Source organism: Hemitrygon akajei, chromosome 13, assembly GCF_048418815.1.
Source record: "Hemitrygon akajei chromosome 13, sHemAka1.3, whole genome shotgun sequence".
In the NCBI taxonomy this organism is placed as follows: Eukaryota; Metazoa; Chordata; class Chondrichthyes; order Myliobatiformes; family Dasyatidae; genus Hemitrygon; species Hemitrygon akajei.
Window position 1 is genome coordinate 38,080,521 of NC_133136.1, and position 21,491 is coordinate 38,102,011.

Genomic DNA, 21,491 nt, shown 5'->3' on the forward strand with positions numbered 1-21,491 from the left:
TGGGATAGAGAATTCCAAATATTCACCAATCACTGAAAAAATAAAGTTCCATTGTAATTTTTCTTTTAGGGGTGTTGTTCTAGCCAAAAGCAGGGTTTGCAAACTACTTGTAGACTTCACTGTGCTTTTTAAACAGTTTATAATAAGATGCTATAAGTTACTTTTCCATATTCCAAATTTAATTTTATTTTGTTCTAGGCTAGAAGTGCATTAAAGACTAAGTAGAGAAACACAGGAGGACGAAAATTGGTGAAGTAGGCCAACATACATTCAAATCTTCAGGCACATGCTTGAAGTTGTATTCAATTTTTTTATACTTCCACCTGACTTTATTTGAGAAACTTAACTAAGGAATGTTAACAAATTAGGAAAATATTTTGCTTAATACAGGGCATTACCTCATTATTTGCTTTGAAACATTTCCAAGGTATTTTTAAATCTTAAGAGCTGTGAAGTATTCATTCCTTAGATTTATGTATAAACAAGTCTGGTGACTTGGCATCAATAGTTAGTGTTTATTTCCATTCTTCCTGTAATATCTTTTCTAGAATTGATCCAGTGGGACCAAGCAAAACACCAACACAATGATAGATCTGAGAACAGGTTGTCACATTGTCAAGTTTATTCGTAGTTTGACCTAGCCAGCCTTTCCAGAATTACACAACTTGGTAAAAGTTTGATGCTGGTGTGAACATATATACATTCACAATGAATTCCTTCACATGTAAATTAATATCCCACCTTCAGAGTTCAATACAATCTTATACGGCTCACATATTCATGTGAGTAAAGGATATAACTGATGGACAGTTAAGGGGAAAAAAACAGACTGAGGACGAGGCTATCTTCAGAGCATCTCTAGAAGCTAGTAGACACACACATAAACTGCTTAAATAGATTTTCAGAGGGTTAGTCACATCTTTGAAAAGAATAGGATAACTGACTGTAAGCCAGCATAAAGCTGCAGGCCAAATGTGAAGTGAGTCCAGAACCCACAGCAGCTAAAGGAGACACAGAGTGGGTGTCCAGTGGGTGCACCAGCACTTGGCTCTTCTTCTTTTGCTCTCGATCACATGACATACTATTTTAATTCAGAACCACTGTCAGTCAACCTGCTACAGTCTGGCTATCAATAAGTCACTCGGGAATTCTGTCTCTAATTATATGGAAATATCCCGAGTGATTGGACATTCATGTGCAGTAAGGTTCTGCTTTGAAACTGAATACTGAATTCACCTACAAGTTCATTTCCTCAAAGAAATATCATGCAACATAGCTTTACTGCTGTCATTGAACCGACATAGAAAACATCCAGGATATAGTTCCAAACAAAATAGCTTGAACACCAAGTTTTACCCTTCATTCTCTCATTATACAGCAGGTACCTCTTGCCTTCCACTTGCTCTGTCTCCACCCAGTCTTTTTCAGGCAAGAATGTAATCATTGGTAGGATGGATTGACAATGAGAAGCACAATTGGAACTGAGCTGCCACTGAGCTTTGAAGACTAGTTATCAATAGTATGCATTCCTTTGAATGACAGCAGTGGACAACATTTAAATAAGAACCTGTGGATTTAAATTAGTAATATCAGGATTGAATATTGAAACAACATTTCATTAAAAACTTGTACATGCAACTGCAAACTCTACGAGGACTAATTTTGCCTTGCTGCTTGGTTCTCTTCCTTCCTACTGCAAAATTGACAGGGATCTCCCATCTGTGCTGTATCTACAAGAAAATACTTGTACTTAGGGTACAATATTGTCAAATAATTATCTGTTCTTCTTTATGAGTATCACCAATATTGTAGCTTGAAAGCAATTAATTGTATGACTTTTCCCATATGGATGCTGCAGAATTAATCAACATGTAAACAAGTAAACACGAAGTTCTTCAGCCAGAGGGTGATAAATCTTTGGGATTCATTACCAAGGACAGCTGTAGATGTTCTGTTGCTGGGTGTATTCAAGGCAGAGGTTTATAACTTTTCAGATAGCAAGGCAATCAATGGATGTAGTATTGGTGCAGGAAAATAGAGCACAAGGTAATCTATGATCTTATTGGAGTGGTTGTAAGAAAAAAAGTAAAAGTGAAAGATTAGCTTTATTTGTCGCATGTATGTTAAAACATTGAAACATACAATGAAAAATGCAACACACACAAAATGCTGGAGGAACTCAGCAGGCCAGACAATAGCTATGGAAAAGAGTAAACAGTCGATGTTTTGGGCCGAGACCCTTCATTGACTGATTACTCTTTTCCATAGATGCACAAATCAAATGAAAAACAAATGAAGTTTAATTATCATTCAAATCGTATATAGATACAGCTGATTGAGACAGTGTTCCTCAGAGGCCATAGTGCAAAACATTCAAAGTAGCAAGCAAACAATCAAAAAGAGTGAGAGATATAATTCAAAATATCGAGCAAACAAGCATATTCACTCAAAAACAACATATATAGTCCAAGACCTTGAGTGACAATATCCAGCAATTGATGGTATGCTCTCCTGTCATTCCGCCACTCAAACACAGGAGGGCTGCACTGACGGGCAGAGCCAGGCCCAACCAAGCTCAACTATGCTGTAGCGCTTCCATGGCTCTCACTTGGTCTTCAGTAGCAGGCAAGCCCAAGGCTTGAGGTCTAGTTCTCACTGCAACTGAGGCTACACGGCTCACACGTTGTCTGTTGCACAAGGGAGGCAGGCCTGTGGCAACTTACATTATCACTGTCCAACAGAGTCTTGCAATCACAATGAAATGTTCGAGATAATTTCCCTCAGTTAAACTTGCACCAATTCTGATGCTTTGAGGCAACAACCCGGTCTGCAGCCAGGTCAGCTCCTCTGAACCCAAACAGCAAATCTGACACATCAGGAGGATCCTCCAATATCCTGACCAGGTCCTTTGATGCCTCGGCCATCCTGTTCGACACCTTGGCTGGCTCTGCTGCTGACGCTAGTCCAGCTCCTCCGATCAATGAGCAGTTCACTGATGGAGTAGCCCTGCAGTACCCGATGTTCTTGGAGCAGAATTGTCTTTGGATCATAAAAAACACATTTTACAAAGAAAACCGCACTTTTGGTTGGCTCCCGAGCGGCTGCTGTGTTTGCACACGCCACCATCTTACCGGAAGAAGCAGCCTGACCTACTGAGTTCCTCCAGCATTTTGTGCGTGTTGTTTGGATTTCCAGCATCTGCAGATTCTCTTGTGTCATGAGAAATGCATTGTTTGGGCAAATCAAATCAGTGAGGATTGTGCTGGGCATCACTTCCAGCACCAACATAGCATGCCCACAACTCCCTGACTGTACATCTTTAGAACGTGGGAGGAAACCTCTCAGCCTGAGGAAATCCAAGCAGTCACGGGGACAACATATAAAGATGCAGGTAGTGGTGAGAATTGAACCCTGATCGGTACAAAGGGTTGAATGGCCTACTCTTGTTTCTGTTTCATCTTCCCTTACGTTGTTAACCTTGGTATCAATCTACTGACCTTCCTCTGACCTACGTCCAAGGCCTCCATCTGATAAAATTCAGGCCAAGTCTGGTTGCAGTGTATTATATGAGGTCAAAGGAAAAGGCGTGATGGGAACAAAACATTTTTTACAAGCTAATTTAAAGAAATAAATTAGGTAAATTTATTCAAAAATTATCCTTGAAAGGTTGTGCTGTATTTGCTTATTACTTAAGCAAATTAGACGGTAAATTTTAAGTGAAAAAGACAATCTAGCTACAGCATTTTTGCATAAACTAGAAGGCAATTATGCATGATTAGCGTGTATAGAAAAATCAGTGTTACAGATTTTAACATATTTTAAAAGGCTGTAATTTCTGTACGATTAGTGACAAGGCTAATGTACTGACTGTTATTTATGTGCAATAGCTGCAGCAAATTTAGATGAAGGCAGATCAGTGGTTAAACAGGGAAATCTTAAAGTTACTGTTAAAGATGGCATGCTCCAGCATTAGTTTTATAAAACCAGCACCTCCAGCTGGATTTGCCACTAAAGTGCAGGAAATGGCATGAAGTTTTTGTATGGATATTATGGATAAGAAATGGACGTGGGATTGGTCTGAAGCAATGCAAGAGGCCTATTTTGGGGCCATTGTATACCGCATTTATATGCTAAGTGTGCTCGCTGCTACTGAACTTTAGAGGTGCTGAATATTAACTCCCACAAAAGTGACGTACTTTTCTTTATGGGACCCAGTACATCATGGGTTAAACCCTCCCAACCATTGAGCACATCTACATGAAAGGTTGCCACAAGAAAGCAGCATCCGTTATCAAAGATCCTCAGCACCCAGGCCATGCGCTTTTCTCACTGCTGCCATCAAGTAGAAGGTACAAGAGCCTCGGGACTTGCACCACCAAGTTCAAGAACAGTTACTACCCTCAACCATCAAGCTCTTGAATTAAAGAGGATAGCTACACTCATTTAAGGACTCCTTAAATTTATTGCTGTTTATTTATATCTGCGTTTGCACAATTTGTTGTTCATTGATCCTATTTACAGTTAACTGTTCTATAGTAATGCCAGCAGAAAAAGAATCTGGGGATTATATGTGGTGACATGCATGTACTCTGATAACAAATTTTACTTTGACTTTGAATCTAATTGTTGGGGATTTTTTGTATTTCCATTTAGTTTTTAAAAATGTTTCCTTCTTTTTCGCTCTCACAGTCCTAGCTGTTTTTCCCACTTTCTGAGTGTCGTGTAGGAGGGATGTGATTACACTGGAGAGAGTGCAGGAGTGCAGAGGAAATACACAGGGATGTAGCGCAGACTGGAGGACTTTAGTTATGGAGAGAGATTGGAGAGGCTGGGCTTGTTTTCCTTGGAATGACGGAGACTGAGGAAACTGATAGGTGATCTAATAGATGCAGATGCATAAGATTATGAGAGGAACAGAACGAATAAATAGTCAATATCTTTTTTTTTCATTGGTGGGGTATCAAAGCCAAGAGGACATTTGACTTAAGATGAGAGGGAGGTATCTTAAAGCAGATCTGAGAGGTAAGTCTTTTACACAGAGAATTGAATTGAATTGACTTTATTTCTTATGTCCTTCACATACCTGAGGAGTAAAAATCTTTAAATTATATCTCCATCTGAATGTGCAATATACTAATTGTAGGAATTTGTAATAAATGGTATGTCGAAGAGAACAGTCGGTATAGCTTAGAAATGCAATTGTGTCAGCATGAATTAATCAGCCTGGTGGAAGACGCTGTCCCGGAGCCTGTTGGTCTTGGCTTTTATGCTGCGGTACCATTTCTCAGATGAAAGCAGCTGGAACAGTTTGTGGTTCAGGTGACTCTGGTCCCCAATGATCATCCAGGCTGTTTTTATACACCTGCCGCTGTAAATGTCCTGAACAGTGGGAAGTTCACATCCACAGATGTGCTGGGCTGTCCGCATCACTCTGTGCAGAATCCTGCGATTGAGGGAAGTACAGGTCCCATACCAGCCAGTCAGGATGCTCTTAATTATGCCCCTGTAGAAAGTCCTTAGGATTTGGGGACTTATGCCATCTGAGGTGAAAGAGGTACTGTTGTGCTTTTTTCACTACAGAGCCAGTATGTGCAGACCAAGTGAGGTCCTTGGTGACGTTTATGCTGAGGAACTGAAAGCTGTTCACCCTCTCAACCCCAGATCCATTGATGTCAATAGGGGTTAGTCTGTCTCCATTCCTCCTGTAGTTCACAATCAGCTCTTTGTTTTTGTGACGTTGAGGGAGAGGTCGTTTTCTTGACACCACTATGTCAGGGTGATGACTTCTTCTCTGTAAACTGCCTCATTATTGCTTGAGATTATGCCAATGAGTGTAGTGTCATCAGCAAATTTAATTAGATTGGAGCTGTGGGTGGCGACACAGTCATGGGTATACAGGGAGTAAAGGAGGGGCTTAGGTCACAGCCCTGAGGGGCACCTGTTTTGAGGGTCATAGGGGCAGGGGTGAGGGAGCCCACTCTACCACCTGCCGGTGATCTGACAGGAAGTCCAGGATCCAGCTACACAAAGCAGGATGAGGATCGAGGTCTCCGAGCTTCTTGAGCCTGGATGGAATGATGGTGTTGAATGCTGAACTGTAGTCCAAGGACAGCATTCTCACATAAGCATCCCCATTCTCCAGATGTGTAAGGACGGTATGTAGAGCTGCGGCTGTTGCGTTATTTGTCGATCGGTTGTGTCGGCAGGCGAAATGTAGGGGGTCCACTGTGGGTGACAACATGCTGCAGATGTAGAGCTTGATCTGCCTCTCAGAGCATTTGCTTGTTATTGAGGTGAGTGTGACAGGACACCAGTCATTCAGACATGTTACTTCGGTCTTTTTAGGTACTGGAACAATGGTGGATGTTTTGAAGCAGGAGGGCACGCTACACTGGGAAAGGGAAGAGATTAAAAATGTCTGCAAACGCACCGGCCAGTTGTGCCACACACACTTTGAATACCTGCCCTGGAATGCAGTCCAGTCCTTCAGCTGTTCACTCGTTGGAAGTGGTTAATAACTGGAATGTGCTAACTGGCAAGATGGTGGAATCAGATATGATTACTATGACAGTTAGAGAGGTACTTAAGTAAATGATTGCAGATGCACCACACCACACTAGTTGCTTTCTTTGGAGCTAGCGATAAGCAACAAATAGATCCGGTCATTCTCCATTGTATTGATCTGCATGCACAGGTTTTGATCTGAAAGTAAGGTTGTTGTCACATTTGGTTCTGCAACTCAGCAACTCTTTGAAAATTGAATGAATATGTTAGGAATCAATTTTGTTGAATTGTTAAAGAATTAATGACAAGTGGTTCATTCTATCTCTACTGTTCTGGCCCGAGGCAGACCTTAACTCAAGATCTTCCAGAATTACGCTGGATTCATTGATACTGCTGACAACACTTCTTTTTTACCTGTAGATGGGCAAATGATTATGAGTGCCCAATGATCTATTCTTCAGTTAGCCTCCCCTCAATCCAGCAGGATTTCCATAGAAATTTGTTAAATTCCACAGAGTTACTGTCTCAGTTGATTCTCCAGCAACTGCAATCATAGACAACTCTCACCACCGGTAATCCTTTCAGCAGCCATCAGTATAAGTGGACCAGCACCATGCTGTGGTTGATTGGCAGCTTCTAAGTCCTTGCATTGGTTCCCAGTGTGATTTATGTAGTTATAGACACTTTTCTAGTGGTATTTTATCCTATCATTTGTAAATAGCAGCTGGTTTCTATTTATATCCTTGAGAAGAAGGAAGTCAGCCCTGGTGTTGACAACAACAAACAAAATGCCCTGCAATAAGGATCTGAAATAAGGATCAACCATTTGTGAACACAAGAGATTCTATAGATGCAGAAATTCCTGAACAACGCACACAAAATGCAGGAGGAACTCAGCATCTATGAAGAGAAAGAAACAGTAATATTTTGGGACAAGACCATTTATCGGGTCTTGGGCTGAAACGTCAAGCATTTGTGACATTGTCGAGTTGGCTGAGCAAATAGCTACATCAAAAAAATTGCACAGGTAGACAACCAGAAAACATTTTGCTTAGCTTTTTAAAAAAATTACCTCTGGTGTTGAATACATGCAAACTTAGAGTAGAATCTGAGCAAACAAAGCCTTTTCTAAAGTACTTAAATATCTCTTATTAGTATTTTAGAAAAAATATCATGCCAGCAGTAAATATAGCTTACTACACTATTAAATTTTACATTAATTTAATGTAATTGAGATTCAGATTAATTTATCACATGTACATTGAAACATACAGAGAAATGTGTCATATAACCATATAACAATTACAACATGGAAAGAGGCCATCTCGGCCTTTCTAGTCCGTGCTGAATGTTTACTCTCACCTAGTCCCACTGACCTGCACTCAGCCTATAACCCTCCATTCCTTTCCTGTCCATATACCTATCCAATTTTACTTTAAATGACAATACCGAAACTGCCTCTACCACTTCTACTGGAAGCTCCACACAGCTACCACTCTCTGAGGAAAGAAATCCCCCCTCGTGTTACCCCTAAACTTTTGCCCCCTAACTCTCAACTCATGTCCTCTTGTTTAAATCTCCCCTACTCTCAATGGAAAAAGCCTTTCCACGTCAACTCTATCTATCCCCCTCATAATTTTAAATACCTCTATCAAGTCCCCCCTCAACCTTCTACGCTCCAAAGAATAAAGACCTAACTTGTTCAACCTTTCCCTGTAACTTAGGTGCTGAAACCCAGGTAACATTCTAGTAAATCTTCTCTATACTCTCTCTATTTTGTTGATACCTTTCCTATAATTCGGTGACCAGAACTGTACACAATACTCCAAATTTGGCCTTACCAATGCCTTGTACAATTTTAACATTACATCCCAACTCCTATACTCAATGCTCTGATTTATAAAGGCCAGCATACCAAAAGCTTTCTTCACCATGCTATCCACATGAGATTCCACCTTCAGGGAACTATGCACCATTATTCCCAGATCACTCTGTTTTACTGTAAATTCTTCAATTCCCTACCATTTACCATGTATGTCCTATTTTGATTATTCTTACCAAAATGTAGTACCTCACACTTATTAGCATTAAGCTCCATCTGCCATCTTTCAGCCCACTCTTCTAATTGGCCTAAATCTCTCTGCAAGCTTTGAAAACTTACTTCATTATCCACAACACCACCTATCTTAGTATTATCTGCATACTTACTAATCCAATTTATCACCCCATCATCCAGATCATTAATGTATATGACAAACAACATTGGACCCAGTACAAATCCCTGAGGCACACCACTAGTCACCGGCCTCCAACCTGACAAACAGTTATCCACCACTACTCTCCGCATCTCCCATCCAGCCACTGTTGAATCCATTTTACTACTTCAATATTAATACCTAACGATTGAACCTTCCTAACTAACCTTCCATGCTGAACCTTGTCAAAGGCCTTACTGAAGTCCATATAGACAACATCCACTGCTTTACCCTCATCAACTTTCCGAGTAACCTTTTCAAAAAATTCAATAAGATTTGTCAAACAAGACCTTCCATGCACAAATCCATGTTGACTGCTCCTAATCAGTCCCTGTCTATCCAGATAATTATGTGTCATTCACATTAACAACCAATACAGCCAGAGATGAGCTGGGGGGCAGCCCACAAGCGTTGCCACACTTGCCACACTATGTTGCATGCCCACCATGCTCAGCAGAGGAACACAGACCATAATAAAACCGAACATGCTCAGCAACAAAGCAACAAGACCAAAACAAGCCCCATTCCTCCCTACCACCCACCCATGCACGTACACAGTCCTCTAACCCCGGGACTGGCCATCTTCAGCTTCCAGATGTGGATTCGAAGATACTGTGCCTCACAGAGATTCAGACTCTTTGTGGTCTCCCCAGTGGAATGAAAGAGATTCACAGATTCAGGCTTTTGCTCATTGGACCTCGTCTGCTGGACTTCCAATTGACCTTCAGGGCTTATTTTTGATATCGACCCAGGACTTGCTGATGACGATGAATAAGGTCCTTAGATGAATACCTGAGCTCCAGACTCACTGATGACAGGACCCCAGGCATTGTTGCTGGTCTACCGGCCTGACATCTGACCACGTCCTCATCTCTGGCCTTCAAATATGGAGTAGAGGCTTAGACTCCAGCCTGTCTTCTAATTCCCCCACACCCCTGGTCCTAAACCCCAACTTCCCTCCCGCTCTGTCCCCTAAACCATCCCTATGAATCTAAATCAATCTAAAGAAAAACTAAGTCTCAACGGACACTGAGACTCAGTGCCATCTTGAGTTTGATTCCTCAATTACAACTAATGGTTTCAGGTTTTTTCAATGGAAACAGTTTAAAAAGGATTACATTTACATAAGTCAATGTCACTTCAGCTTGATTATTCTGATGAAAGGATTTTTAAAAGGATATGATTTAAGCATTTTCAAAACCCAAAAGTCACTGTAAGTTTAATGATAACAATTTTGCAACGTCACAATTGCAAAGGCTATGCTAAATTTTGGGGTCTTCAATCTTGGTACAAATAGCTGAGTGGTGGTCCATTAAAGGTAGAGAGGGTGCAGAAAAGATTCACAGCCATTTTGCTCAGATTAGAAGGCTTGAGTTATAAGGCCAATATTTTCCTGGAGCAAAGGGGACTAAGAATTGATGTGATAGAAGTATGTACAATTCGGAGAGGCATAGATAAGGTAGGTAGTCTGTTCGCTGTGGTAGGGGTATCTGAATCCTGACAGTACAGGTTGAAGGTGAGAGGAAGGAGATTTAAGGGGATCTTTACAGGTAAAATTCTCACACATCTGGAATAAACTGTCAAAGGACGTGGTGGAGATTCTACAGTTGTATCCTGGAGATCATTCTAACTGGCTATGTCACTGTCTGGTATGGTTGGGGGGGGGGGGGGATCTGGGAGGGTGCCATTGCACAGGATCAAATTAAGCCGCAGAGAGTTGTAAACTTAGTCAGCTTCGTCACGGGCACAAGCCAGGACATCTTCAAGAAGAAGGCGTCCATCATTAAGGCCCCCCATCAACCGGCTCATACTTTGCTTTCATTGCTACCATCAGGCTGGAGGTACAGAAGCCTTGGGGCACACACTCAATGATGCAGGAATGGTTTCTTGTCCTCTGCCGATTTCTGAATGGACATTGAACCCATGAGCACCACCGCATCACATTTTTGTTTCTTTTTGCTCTACTTATTTAACTATTTAATGTATATTATATATATATACACACTTACTGTATTTCAGTTTTTTGTTATTATGTATGCATTGTACTGCTGCTGCAAAGACAACAAATTTCACAACATATGCCGATGATATTCAACCTGATTCTGAACAGTAACAACATTTGAGGCTTCAGGATAGATGCAAGAGTGAGCAAGCCACAAAGGGATATGGAATTAATACAGTCAAATGGGAGCAGCATAGATAGGCATGATTTCTGGCATAGAAGCAATGGCTGAAGGGCCTGTTTCTATGTTGTACAACTCTGACATAACCATAGAACATTAAGTCAAATAATTATAGGAGAGGGTTGAATTTTAATAATAGGTTCAAACTTACACTTCTGGGATATAATATTTGTGACTTCTATATTCAGTAAGTAATTAATTCAGTATCCCATCCATATCCTACCACCCTAATCTTCTAAATTAGAAAATAAAGAATGGCTTAGTAGTTACTGGCATTGGTTGTTGGTAACTTTGTTAAACTTTGTTTAACTTGAAAAATGTCAGGAAATAAAGATGATTGTAAAATATAGTTGATTTACACACACAAAGTGCTGGAGGAACTCAGCAGATCAAGTAACATCTAACTGAAATAAACAGTCAAACTGCTTATTTCCCTCCACAGATGCTGCTTGGCCTGTTAGTTCCAGCATCTTAAGTCTGTTGCACAAGATTTCTAGCATCTGCAGAAACTCTTGTGTGTCTATAGTTGAATTAGTCTGGCACAGACTTCAAATTTTCACCTTTACCTTCTCCTAGAGGGAGTATAAAACCTAAAAGGAACATAGAACATAGAACAGTATTTCACAGGAACAGGTCCTTCTGCTCACAATGCTGTGCCAAGCCAATTAAATTAGCAATCACATGGCCAACAAAATTAATCTCTTCTGCCTACACAATGTCCATATCCCTCCATTTTCCACACATTCATGTGCTAATCTAAATGTCTCTTAAAAGTCCCTAATGCATATGTCTCTACCACCACCCCAAGCAGCACATTTCAGGCATTCAGCATTCTTTGTGTAAAAAAAACTTGCCTCTTACATCTCTTTTGAAATTACCCCCTCCCATCAAAAATACATACCCTCTGGTATTAGACATTTCAACCCTGGGATAAGATACTGTTTACTCTGTGCCTCTCATAATCTTAAAACCACTATCAGATCTCCCATCAGCCTCTGCCGCTCAAGAGAAAACAAAGGATTGCAAAATCATGAGACAAAAGTAATTGCGGTCTTAAAGTAGTTTAAAGTTTATTTCTAAATTCCATAGCTCCTCAGTATAGATTTGAATTTACTCTTATGCTTTGTTTCTAAAGTTCATGCAACATCAGACCATTTGTTTGCATCAGACCAGTTTCACTTGATAGATGCATACATTTAAAAAACTTCGCAAAGAACAATCAAATGAATTTGCAAAGACATCACTTTTTCTTTGAGCATTCAATCAGTTAACAGTTTGCTCTGGATTCCCATCTGAATCATCCTTCAATCTTGCTTTTTCATATACCAACTGAAATGCTGTTTGATTTCATCTTCATTCATTTTTTTTTTCATAAACATAATCACGTTTTTCCTTTTCACTATATATTACACATATAGTGAAGCTCGTTCGAATTTCAGCAATTTTCTCTGTCGTCTGCATGGAAAATATCTACTGTAGGAGAAATATAAGCACTTCTGTACTACAATGATGAACATTAAGGACAGTTTTGTTTTGCAATGTTTTAACATATGTAAAATTCACCAATAGTATTTGTTAACAAGATAAACTGTCTTAAAACTGCGCATGATACCTGACCAACAGCAACAGCTAAGTTCGACATATGATCAAAGAAAATGGCAATATATTAAAAAGTTGAATGCTGTCATCAACTCAACGTACAATTTTGTTGACCATTTTATTGAGGCCAAGCAGTATTATGCTGATCACTACCCTTACCAATGTACATACAAGGTACTATTTTAACTAATAGGCCAATGCTGTGGCCTAGAGGGCAAGAAATTTCCAATGGTGAGGCTTCAGAGGTATGAGAATAATACAAAGAATTTGTATAATTATAAGAGTGAGTGCAAAGAGGTAGCAAGGTAAGAGAGTATGAATAAGGGTAAATGTGATTTGTTACACTTTGAAATGAAGAAAATAAGTTTTTTGTAAAATGATGAGCAACTGGTAAATATTGATTTAGTGAGATTTATTGAGATGCAGGGTGTTATTATCCAGTTATAGTAAGTGCTTAATGAGGTAAAAATTATGTTGAGCTTAAGTTACTAAAATGTGTATGTCATTGTTAAGAACAGATTTGGAATGCTGTGCACAATTTTGGCTTTCACAGCCATTGAAAAAGTACTTGCCCTGGAGTCAATGCAATGTAGAAACTGTAACTGATTTAAAAAGAGAGTCAGCCTATGCCTACTGGAGTTCAGAAAAGAAATGTGAGAATATCTCAATAAAGCATACCAAATTCTGACAAGGATTAATGCTGGTAAGTTGTTTTCACAGGCTTAAAACTCCAAAACTTTAAAAAGTCATGAAAAATGACTACTGGGTAGGAAATAAACTTATATTTCAGGATCCTATTGGACCAGCTTTGAGAGAGCATATATGACAATTCCTTTCATTCTCTTCTGTTATGTAAAACTGAATCGGAGAGGGAATAAGAAGGCTGTGGAAAATGTTCTGTCAGGTCCTAAAAGAAGAATGTTAGGTGAAGGATTGGAATTTTTAACAATGTACTTTTATTTGATTTTGTTGAGATATTAAAAAGAGAGATATGGCTGTGGTAACCGTGTTTAAAACCTAAATGACACCCAAACCAGAAGTTAGAAAGAGCAGGGAAGTATTGATGTCAAAATCAGATCGTCTGTGAGCTGAATGAATATCGGAGAAAGCTGAAGAATCCAATTCCTATTTGTTATTTTTTTAAGAAAGGAAAGTTTGAAAGAGATTTGAACATTATAATATGTATGAAATAGTAAGGACTAAGAGGTGAAAGGAGAAGTTGAAGTGATGAGGTACTAGAATATCCAGCAAATGCTTAGTTTTCCCTCTGTCTTTTCAGGAATTGGGAAGGTTGTTGGAGATGTCTTCTTGCAAACCTGGTTTCATGGATTATTTAAGGTTTGTTGTATTTGGCACCACAAAAGGAACAGGAAGCAATTTTTGATGTACAGGGCAAAGGTGCAAATACAAGTCATTGGGGTATAGCATTGTATTAGCTAATTCATTATCAAATTTCCCCTGTTGTGAGGTTGCAATGTTTACATGGGCTTTTCCAAAATCTACCACAGAAAATGAAGATTTCAAAATATTTGATAAGGCACTCTTTTTTTTTACAAAATGTAATAAATCAAGAATGTCATTTATACAAAAAAATAATACTTCTATACAAACAACACTTTCAATGTCCCACAAAGACATAATTAAATACAATACAGATTGGTTGTTTTATGAAGGAAGTTGCCACCATGAGTTTGAATGGTATGTTTCATTCTCTCCGACCAGAATTCCTAACGAAGATCAGCGAGGAGGTTGTCGCTTTTCTCCAAACGAACTGTTCGTTTTATCTCTGAGCATATTCGTCTTCAAGTCTTCAGTGCTATAGCCCGATCCTTGCTCGTTTCCTGTTTAAGAGGATTAGTATATTTACTCAGCAAACACGAGGAAATCTGCAGATGCTGGAAATTCAAACAACAACACACACAAAATGCTGGTGGAACACAGCAGGCTAGGCAGCATCTATAGGAGAAGCGATGTCGACGTGGTCGGCCCGAAAACGTCGACAGCGCTTCTCCCTATAGATGCTGCCTAGCCTGCTGTGTTCTACCAGCATTTTGTGTGTGTTGTAGTATATTTTACCAAAGTTTTATAAATATACTTAACACCTTCATCGAATTCAGTACTGCTTCACCTCATTTTGCATTAAACATTATTTTAAAATTCCAAACATCAGTACAAGTGTTTCTGCAATAATGAGCAAAGTGTTGTATGGTTTGTTATTGTTTTCAATGACACCATGTTTCGTTATGTTTAACTAAACTTTAAATGATTTTTTAACAATCAATAGATGCTAGAAAAATCGGAACGACAAAAAGGAAAGCTAAATGTTTTGTGCCGCGCATTACCTGACGGAGGCGCAGTTTCCCTGTGGTTTCCAGTTTTCGTTTCATGAATTTGAAAAAACGGAAACTTTATGCACTGCCCGGTCACTCTGTTACAGATCCCGAACTGACACTTACAAACCTTCCTGCATTCTAATCCGTAGGTTCCAAAGGGGCAGTCTGAAAGAATAACACCCGAATAACGGAAGCATGATTAATCAGCACTAACATTAATGGAAGCGACAAGAAATATTAAGGATGACAGTACGTATAAATTCGAGCATCGCCTCGAGTTATAATATCCTTTTCTAAACTGAAGTTGCTTATACATACATATATATGGGGAGGGAGGGAGAGAGGGAGAGAGGGAGAGAGAGGGGGGGGGGGGAGAGAGAGAGAGAGAGAGAGAGAGAGAGAGAGAGAGAGAGAGAGAGAGAGAGAGAGAGGAGAGAGAGAGAGAGAGAGAGAGAGAGAGAGAGAGAGAGAGAGAGAGAGAGAGAGAGAGAGAGAGAGAGAGAGGAGAGAGAGAGAGAGAGAGAGAGAGAGAGAGTTTTAATGATGCACAAAGTTCGCTAATTGTATCCCTTAAATTAATAAGATGCCTCTCACATTGCTGAGCCGATCCGCTACAGTATTCGACATATTTGGTGCTGGTTTAGAATTTGCACTGGTATTTAAACTTTCATTCTGAGATGTAACTGAGCGCGCAGGCAAATCACATCTGGAAGAACAAAGTGCCTGAAAAAGCCAGAACCACCACACTGACCAACTGGCCTATTCTTGATAGTTCTCCGATGTATTCCACAGCATCTTCTTGCGATCAAGGTTATAGTGAAGGTGACAGGTCGATGCCGTTTTGTGTACACTGGCATCGGAACCAATAACTACCTGAGGTGAGCTGAGAGCCGTACGTGCAGTCTGTGGGAGTGATACACTTGTCGTTTGCAAAGATGACAATGCCACTCTGCCTCCAGTCGGTATAGTGGCCCGAAGGACCATGTGTATGTCCGGCGATCATTATATTTGAGATCGGCACACACCGTAAATAGGAATTCCGGATTTTAGATAAGGTGCTGCAGTATATTATAGGGTGTCGTGTTCTCATTTTTTTTAAAAAAGTCTGCATCGATGCTACAATAAAATGCTCTAAAATACGGGAAATGTGGAATTCTGCTTTGCATTGTCGTTTCGGTCAACATCTCACTAATACAAAATGTATGTCTCTAGCGCTATGCAGAGAACGTGTTTTTTTTTGTTTTCATCTGCATCTTTGATGAGGAATTGGTGTGTGTGTGTGTGTGTGTGTGTGTGTGTGTGTGTGTGTGTGTGTGTGTGTGTGTGTGTGTGTGTGTGTGTGTGTGTGTGTGTGTGTGTGTGTGTGTGTGTGTGTGTGTGTGTGTGTGTGTGTGTGTGTGATCTAATGTATAGGTTGACAGCGTCTCTCTCACTGTGCACAGCCTTCCCGCTGAGATGCGGGGACCGCCGTGCAGCCGGGGCGAGCAATCGCCCAACGCACCGGTGATGTTGGGTAGATCTTGGTATGAAGTGTACCAGCCCGAACCTTTTTCACAAAAACACCAAGTCACTGGGAATTCAGATACCATTTGTTCTATATTATAGTGAGCACCACGGTCTGAATTAGTAGCAAAGATTCCCAGGCTCAGGACCAATCGTAAGACTGCATCATTTAACTTAACGGACTCAAAAGGGACTGCAGATACTAGCGTCTAGAGGAACAAGCAACTTGTTCGTAGCTCATTTTAATTTAACGGTTGTTTCTCCCAGTGTACCCACCTCTGCAAATGCCGTATTCATCTCCAAAGTCGTCCTCGTCGCTGTTGAAGTTGCACCGGAGTCCAGGCCCGCATTTAACCCCGTCCATGCCGGCCACGGTGCGGTAACACACCTCTCCTCTGCCGGCTGCACAAACCTTGCAGCAGCCGCAGTCATCCAGCACAGTTCTTTTGCAGCCGGCCGTCACCGGGCAGGCGGTGGTCCGCTCACAGGAGTAAGAGCAGTCAACCGCATATTTCAGCGTGAACCCTTCCACAGTGCCAACCAAAACCACGAGCAGCAAGCGAGCGCTAGCACTAGACATGTTTGCGGCGTTCCCACCCTACACCTGGACCCCGTCTGACCCTGAACTGCGGAGCGACAGGAGGCCTTTTATCAGTAATGTGCCCACATGTTTTTCACCCGGGTCAGTTTCCTAAATCCGGTGTTGTTGTCTTCTGGCCAGCTTGTGTTGTAGGTTTCTAAATCCGGGCTGGAAGTCGATGGAATTAAGCATGTCGCACGAGGATGCCATCCAGGAATTGAGCAGATGTATTGACGTAAGATGTTATGTTTAGTTGTTTTGTAGAGACTTTAAGACTGCATGGCTCACGTACTTGTCAACTGTTCAAGGTCGCGAAGAACAACAGCAAGTAAAACTGTACATTCTCGGGAATTGTGTAGTACAGCTGGGCCGGCACCGCTTTCTCTGTGGCGCAGATTAAGATTCTCACTTTTGGAGGATTTTCTGACACGTGTGCGGCAGTATTACTAATAACTCGAGTGCACTGTTGGAAAAGACATTTTAAACATTTGTTCTGTAAATCAACACTTCAAGGAACTGCCACATTCCATAAGGACGGCATTCAAGGAAGAACAGGGAGTCAGGAAGCTGATCTTTTGATTAGGAGAAAATGTTGTTTATTTGCAGAGAATTAGGATTTCATTCCAAGGCGCAACTCCAGCATCTTGTTCATCTCCTTCATTGAACAATATTTCTCCCTTACTGATTTTTGGATATTTTCTAACATGTAATTGTTGGACCCTTTATGCAAATTTTGTTTGTTAATTCTCTTGTGGACCACCTTGGGAACCTCACTACATTTTTTGATGGAGGTGAGGTAAACATCTTGCTGTTTTAAAGATAATAATGACAGCATTAAATATTGCGCACCTGTTCTTGCTCCACCTTTCCCCTCACCTTTGCATCCTAGCCATCTCCTCTCTTGCTTTTCCATCCTGATAAGGGGGCTCCACCTGAAGCATTGACTGTCCATTTCCCTCCAAAGCTGCTGCCTGGCCATTTGAGTCCCTCCAGCTTTTTGATTCCTGCTCCAGATTTCCAGCATCTGTAGACTTGTCTGTCTACAATAAACATTACAATTACTGGTTCCATTAAAAGAGGCCTAAAGTTATAGTTGTACATTTTTTACATCCACACTGCTTTTGTGTTACATTAGTACATGGACTTTGGAAGTGTTGCAAAGAAGTTTCCAGATGGAAGCAGCAATGAACCTGGTTTTATTCTGAACTCTGATGCATTTGAGCTCTAAGCTGCTTGTGTGGGCATTAGCAACCTGGCAAGCCCTGTGCAAACTAGCTAGATTTTTTGGGACTGGCCTCAATCCATTGTACAATAAACAACGTGGCCTGGTCCACATATTTAGGTGAATCCCTCTTTATGTCCACTCTACAACTGGCCTTTTATAAGCAACTCCTTCTTATTCTTATCAAGGATGATAGAGCCTTCACTCATCCTCTGAAGGAAAATTACACCGCTGACTGATTTCCACTGTTTTACTATTAGCATCAATCATTAGGTGATAGAGAAGGGATGCACTCAGACCGAAGGCTTGAGATGTGTCTATTTTAATGCAAAGAGTGTTGTGAACAAAGCAGATGAGCTTAGAGCGTGGATCAGTACTTGGAGCTATGATGTGGTGGCTATTACAGAGACTTGGATGGTATAGGGACAGAAATGGTTACTTCAAGTGCCGGGTTTTAGATGTTTCAGAAAGAACAGGGAGGGAGGCAAAAGAGGTGGGGGGGTGGCACTGTTGATCAGAGATAGTGTCACGGCTGCAGAAAAGGTGGACACCATGGAGGGATTGTCTATGGAGCTTCTGTGGGTGGAGGTTAGGAACAGGAAGGAGTCAGTAACTTTACTGGGTGTTTTTTAGAGGCCGGCCAATAGTAACAGGGATATTGAGTAGCAGATAGGGAAATAGATCCTGCAAACATAGAACATAGAATAGTACAGCACAGTACAGGCCCTTCAGCCCACCATGATGTACTGACCCTTAAACCCTTAATCTCTGATCATAATCCATACTCTCTGAACCAGGCAGCATCCTGGTAAATCTCCTCTGTACCCTTTCCAATGCTTCCACATCCTTCCTATAGTGAGGCGACCAGAGCTGGACACAGTACTCCAAGTGTGGCCTAACCAGAGTTTTATAGAGCTGCATCATTACCTCGCGATGCTTAAACTCTATCCCTCAACTTATGAAAGCTAACACCTCATTAGCTTTCTTAACTACCCTATCTACCTGTGAGGAACTTTCAGGGATCTGTGGACATGTACCCCCAGATCCCTCTGCTCCTCCACACTATCAAGTATCCTGTCAAGGTGTAATAATAACAGAGTTGTCGTGATGGGAGATTTTAATTTCCCAAATATTGATTGGAATCTCCCTAGAGCAAGGTGTTTAGATGGGGTGGAGTTTGTTAGGTGTGTTCAGGAAGGTTTCTTGACACAGTATGTAGATAAGCCTACAAGAGGAGAAGCTGTACTTGATTTGGTATTGGGAAATGAACCTGGTCAGGTGTCAGATCTCTCAGTTGGAGAGCATTTTGGAGATAGTGATCATAATTCTATCTTCTTTGCAATAGCATTGGAGAGAGATAGGAACAGACAAGTTAGAAAAGTGTTAAATTGGAGAAAGGGGAATTATGAGGCTGTCAGGCAGGAAATTGGAAACAGATGTTCTCAGGGAAAAGTACAGAAGAAATGTGGCAAATATTCAGGGGATATTTGTGTAGAGTTCTGTATAGGTACATTCCAATGAGACAGGGAAGTTATGGTAGGGTACAGGAACCGTGGTGTACAAAGGCTGTAATAAACAACAAGAAAAAAGCTTACAAAAGGTTCAGAGAGCTAGGTAATGTTAGAGAGCTAGAAGATTATAAGGCTAACAGGAAGGAGCTTAAGAAGGAAATTAGGAGAGCCAGAAGGGGCCATGAGAAGGCCTTGGCGGGCAGAATTAAGGAAGACCCCAAGGCATTCTACAAGTATGTGAAGAGCAAGAGGATAAGACGTGAAAGAATAGGACCTATCAAGTGTGACAGTGGGAAAGTGTGTATGGAACCGAGGAAATAGCAGAGGTACTTAATGAATACTTTACTTCAGTATTCACTATGTAAAAAGACTTTAATGATTGTAGTGATGACCTGCAGCAGACTGAAAAACTTCAGCATGTAGATATTAAGAAAGAGGATGTGCTGGAGCTTTTGGAAAGCATCAAGTTGGATAAGTCGCCGGGACCGGATGAAATGTACCCCAGACTACTGTGGGAGGCGAGGGAGGAGATTGCTGAGCCTCTGGCAATGATCGTTGCACCATTAATGGTGATGGGAGAGGTTCCGGAGGATTGGAGGGTTGTGGATGTTGTTCCTTTATTCAAGAAAAGGAGTAGATATAGCCCAAGAAATTATAGACCAGTGAGTCTTACCTCAGTGGTTGGTAAGATGTTGGAGAAGATCCTGAGAGGCAGGATTTATGTACATTTGGAGAGGTATAATATGATTAGGAGTAGTCAGCATGGCTTGTCAAGGGCAGGTTGTGCCTTACGAGCCTGATTGAATTTTTTGAGGATGTGACTAAACACATTGATGAAGGAAGAGCAGTAGATGTAGTGTATATGGATTTCAGCAAGGCATTTGATAAGGTACCCCATGCAAGGCTTATTGAGAAAGTAAAGAGGCATGGGATCCAAGGGGACATTGCTTTGTGGATCCAGAACTGGCCTGCCCACAGAAGGCAAAGAGTGGTTGTAGACAGATGCACTGCAACTCTGGCAGGGTTTGCAAGACATTTCTTACAAAGCAAAACCAATAGCAAGAATGGCTTCACTACCAGATGAACTCAACACTTTCTATGCCTGTTTTGAAAGGGAGAACACAACTACTGCTGTGTAGATCCCTGCTGCACCTGATAACCCTGTGATCTCTGTCTCAGAGGGTGATGTTAGGCTGTCTTTAAAGAGAGTGAATCCTCGCAAGGCGGAAGATCCCGATGGAGTACCTGGTAAGGCTCTGAAAATCTGTGCCAAACAACTATGGGAGTATTCAAGGACATTTTCAACCTCTCCCTGCTACGGGCGGAAGTTCCTACTTGCTTCAAAAAGGCAGCAATTATACTAGTGCCTAAGAAGAATAATGTGAGCGGCCTTAATGACTATTGCTTGGTAGTACTCACATCACCAGAGATGAAATGCTTTGAGAGGTTGGTCATGACTAGACTGAACTCCTACCTCAGCAAGGACCTGGACCCACTGCAAATCGCCTATCGTCACTATAGGTCAATGGCAGACACAATCTCAATGGCTCTCCACACGGCTTTAGACCACCTGGACAACACAAACACCTATGTCAGGATGCTGTTCATTGACTATAGCTCAGCATTTAATCATTCCCACAATTCTGATTGAGAAGTTGCAGAACCTGGGCCTCTATACCTCCCTCTGCAATTGGATCCTTGACTTTTTAACCAGAAGACCACAATCTGTGTGGATTGTTGATAACATCTCCTCCTCACTGATGATCAACAGTGGTGCACCTCAGGGGTGTATGCTTAGCCC

At 41.2% G+C, this 21,491-nt stretch overlaps 1 protein-coding gene across 1 annotated transcript; it reads right to left on the reverse strand.

Moving 5' to 3' along the window:
* Nucleotides 1-11,987: 11,987 nt before the first annotated feature.
* Nucleotides 11,988-17,170, reverse strand: esm1 (endothelial cell-specific molecule 1). The gene is made up of 3 exons (XM_073064408.1): nt 16,654-17,170; nt 14,884-15,039; nt 11,988-14,382 (listed from the first exon to the last, which is right to left on the reverse strand). Exons 1-3 carry the CDS (start codon nt 16,955-16,957, stop codon nt 14,279-14,281), a joined length of 564 nt encoding a protein of 187 aa, XP_072920509.1. The 5' UTR covers nt 16,958-17,170; the 3' UTR covers nt 11,988-14,278.
* Nucleotides 17,171-21,491: the final 4,321 nt, after the last annotated feature.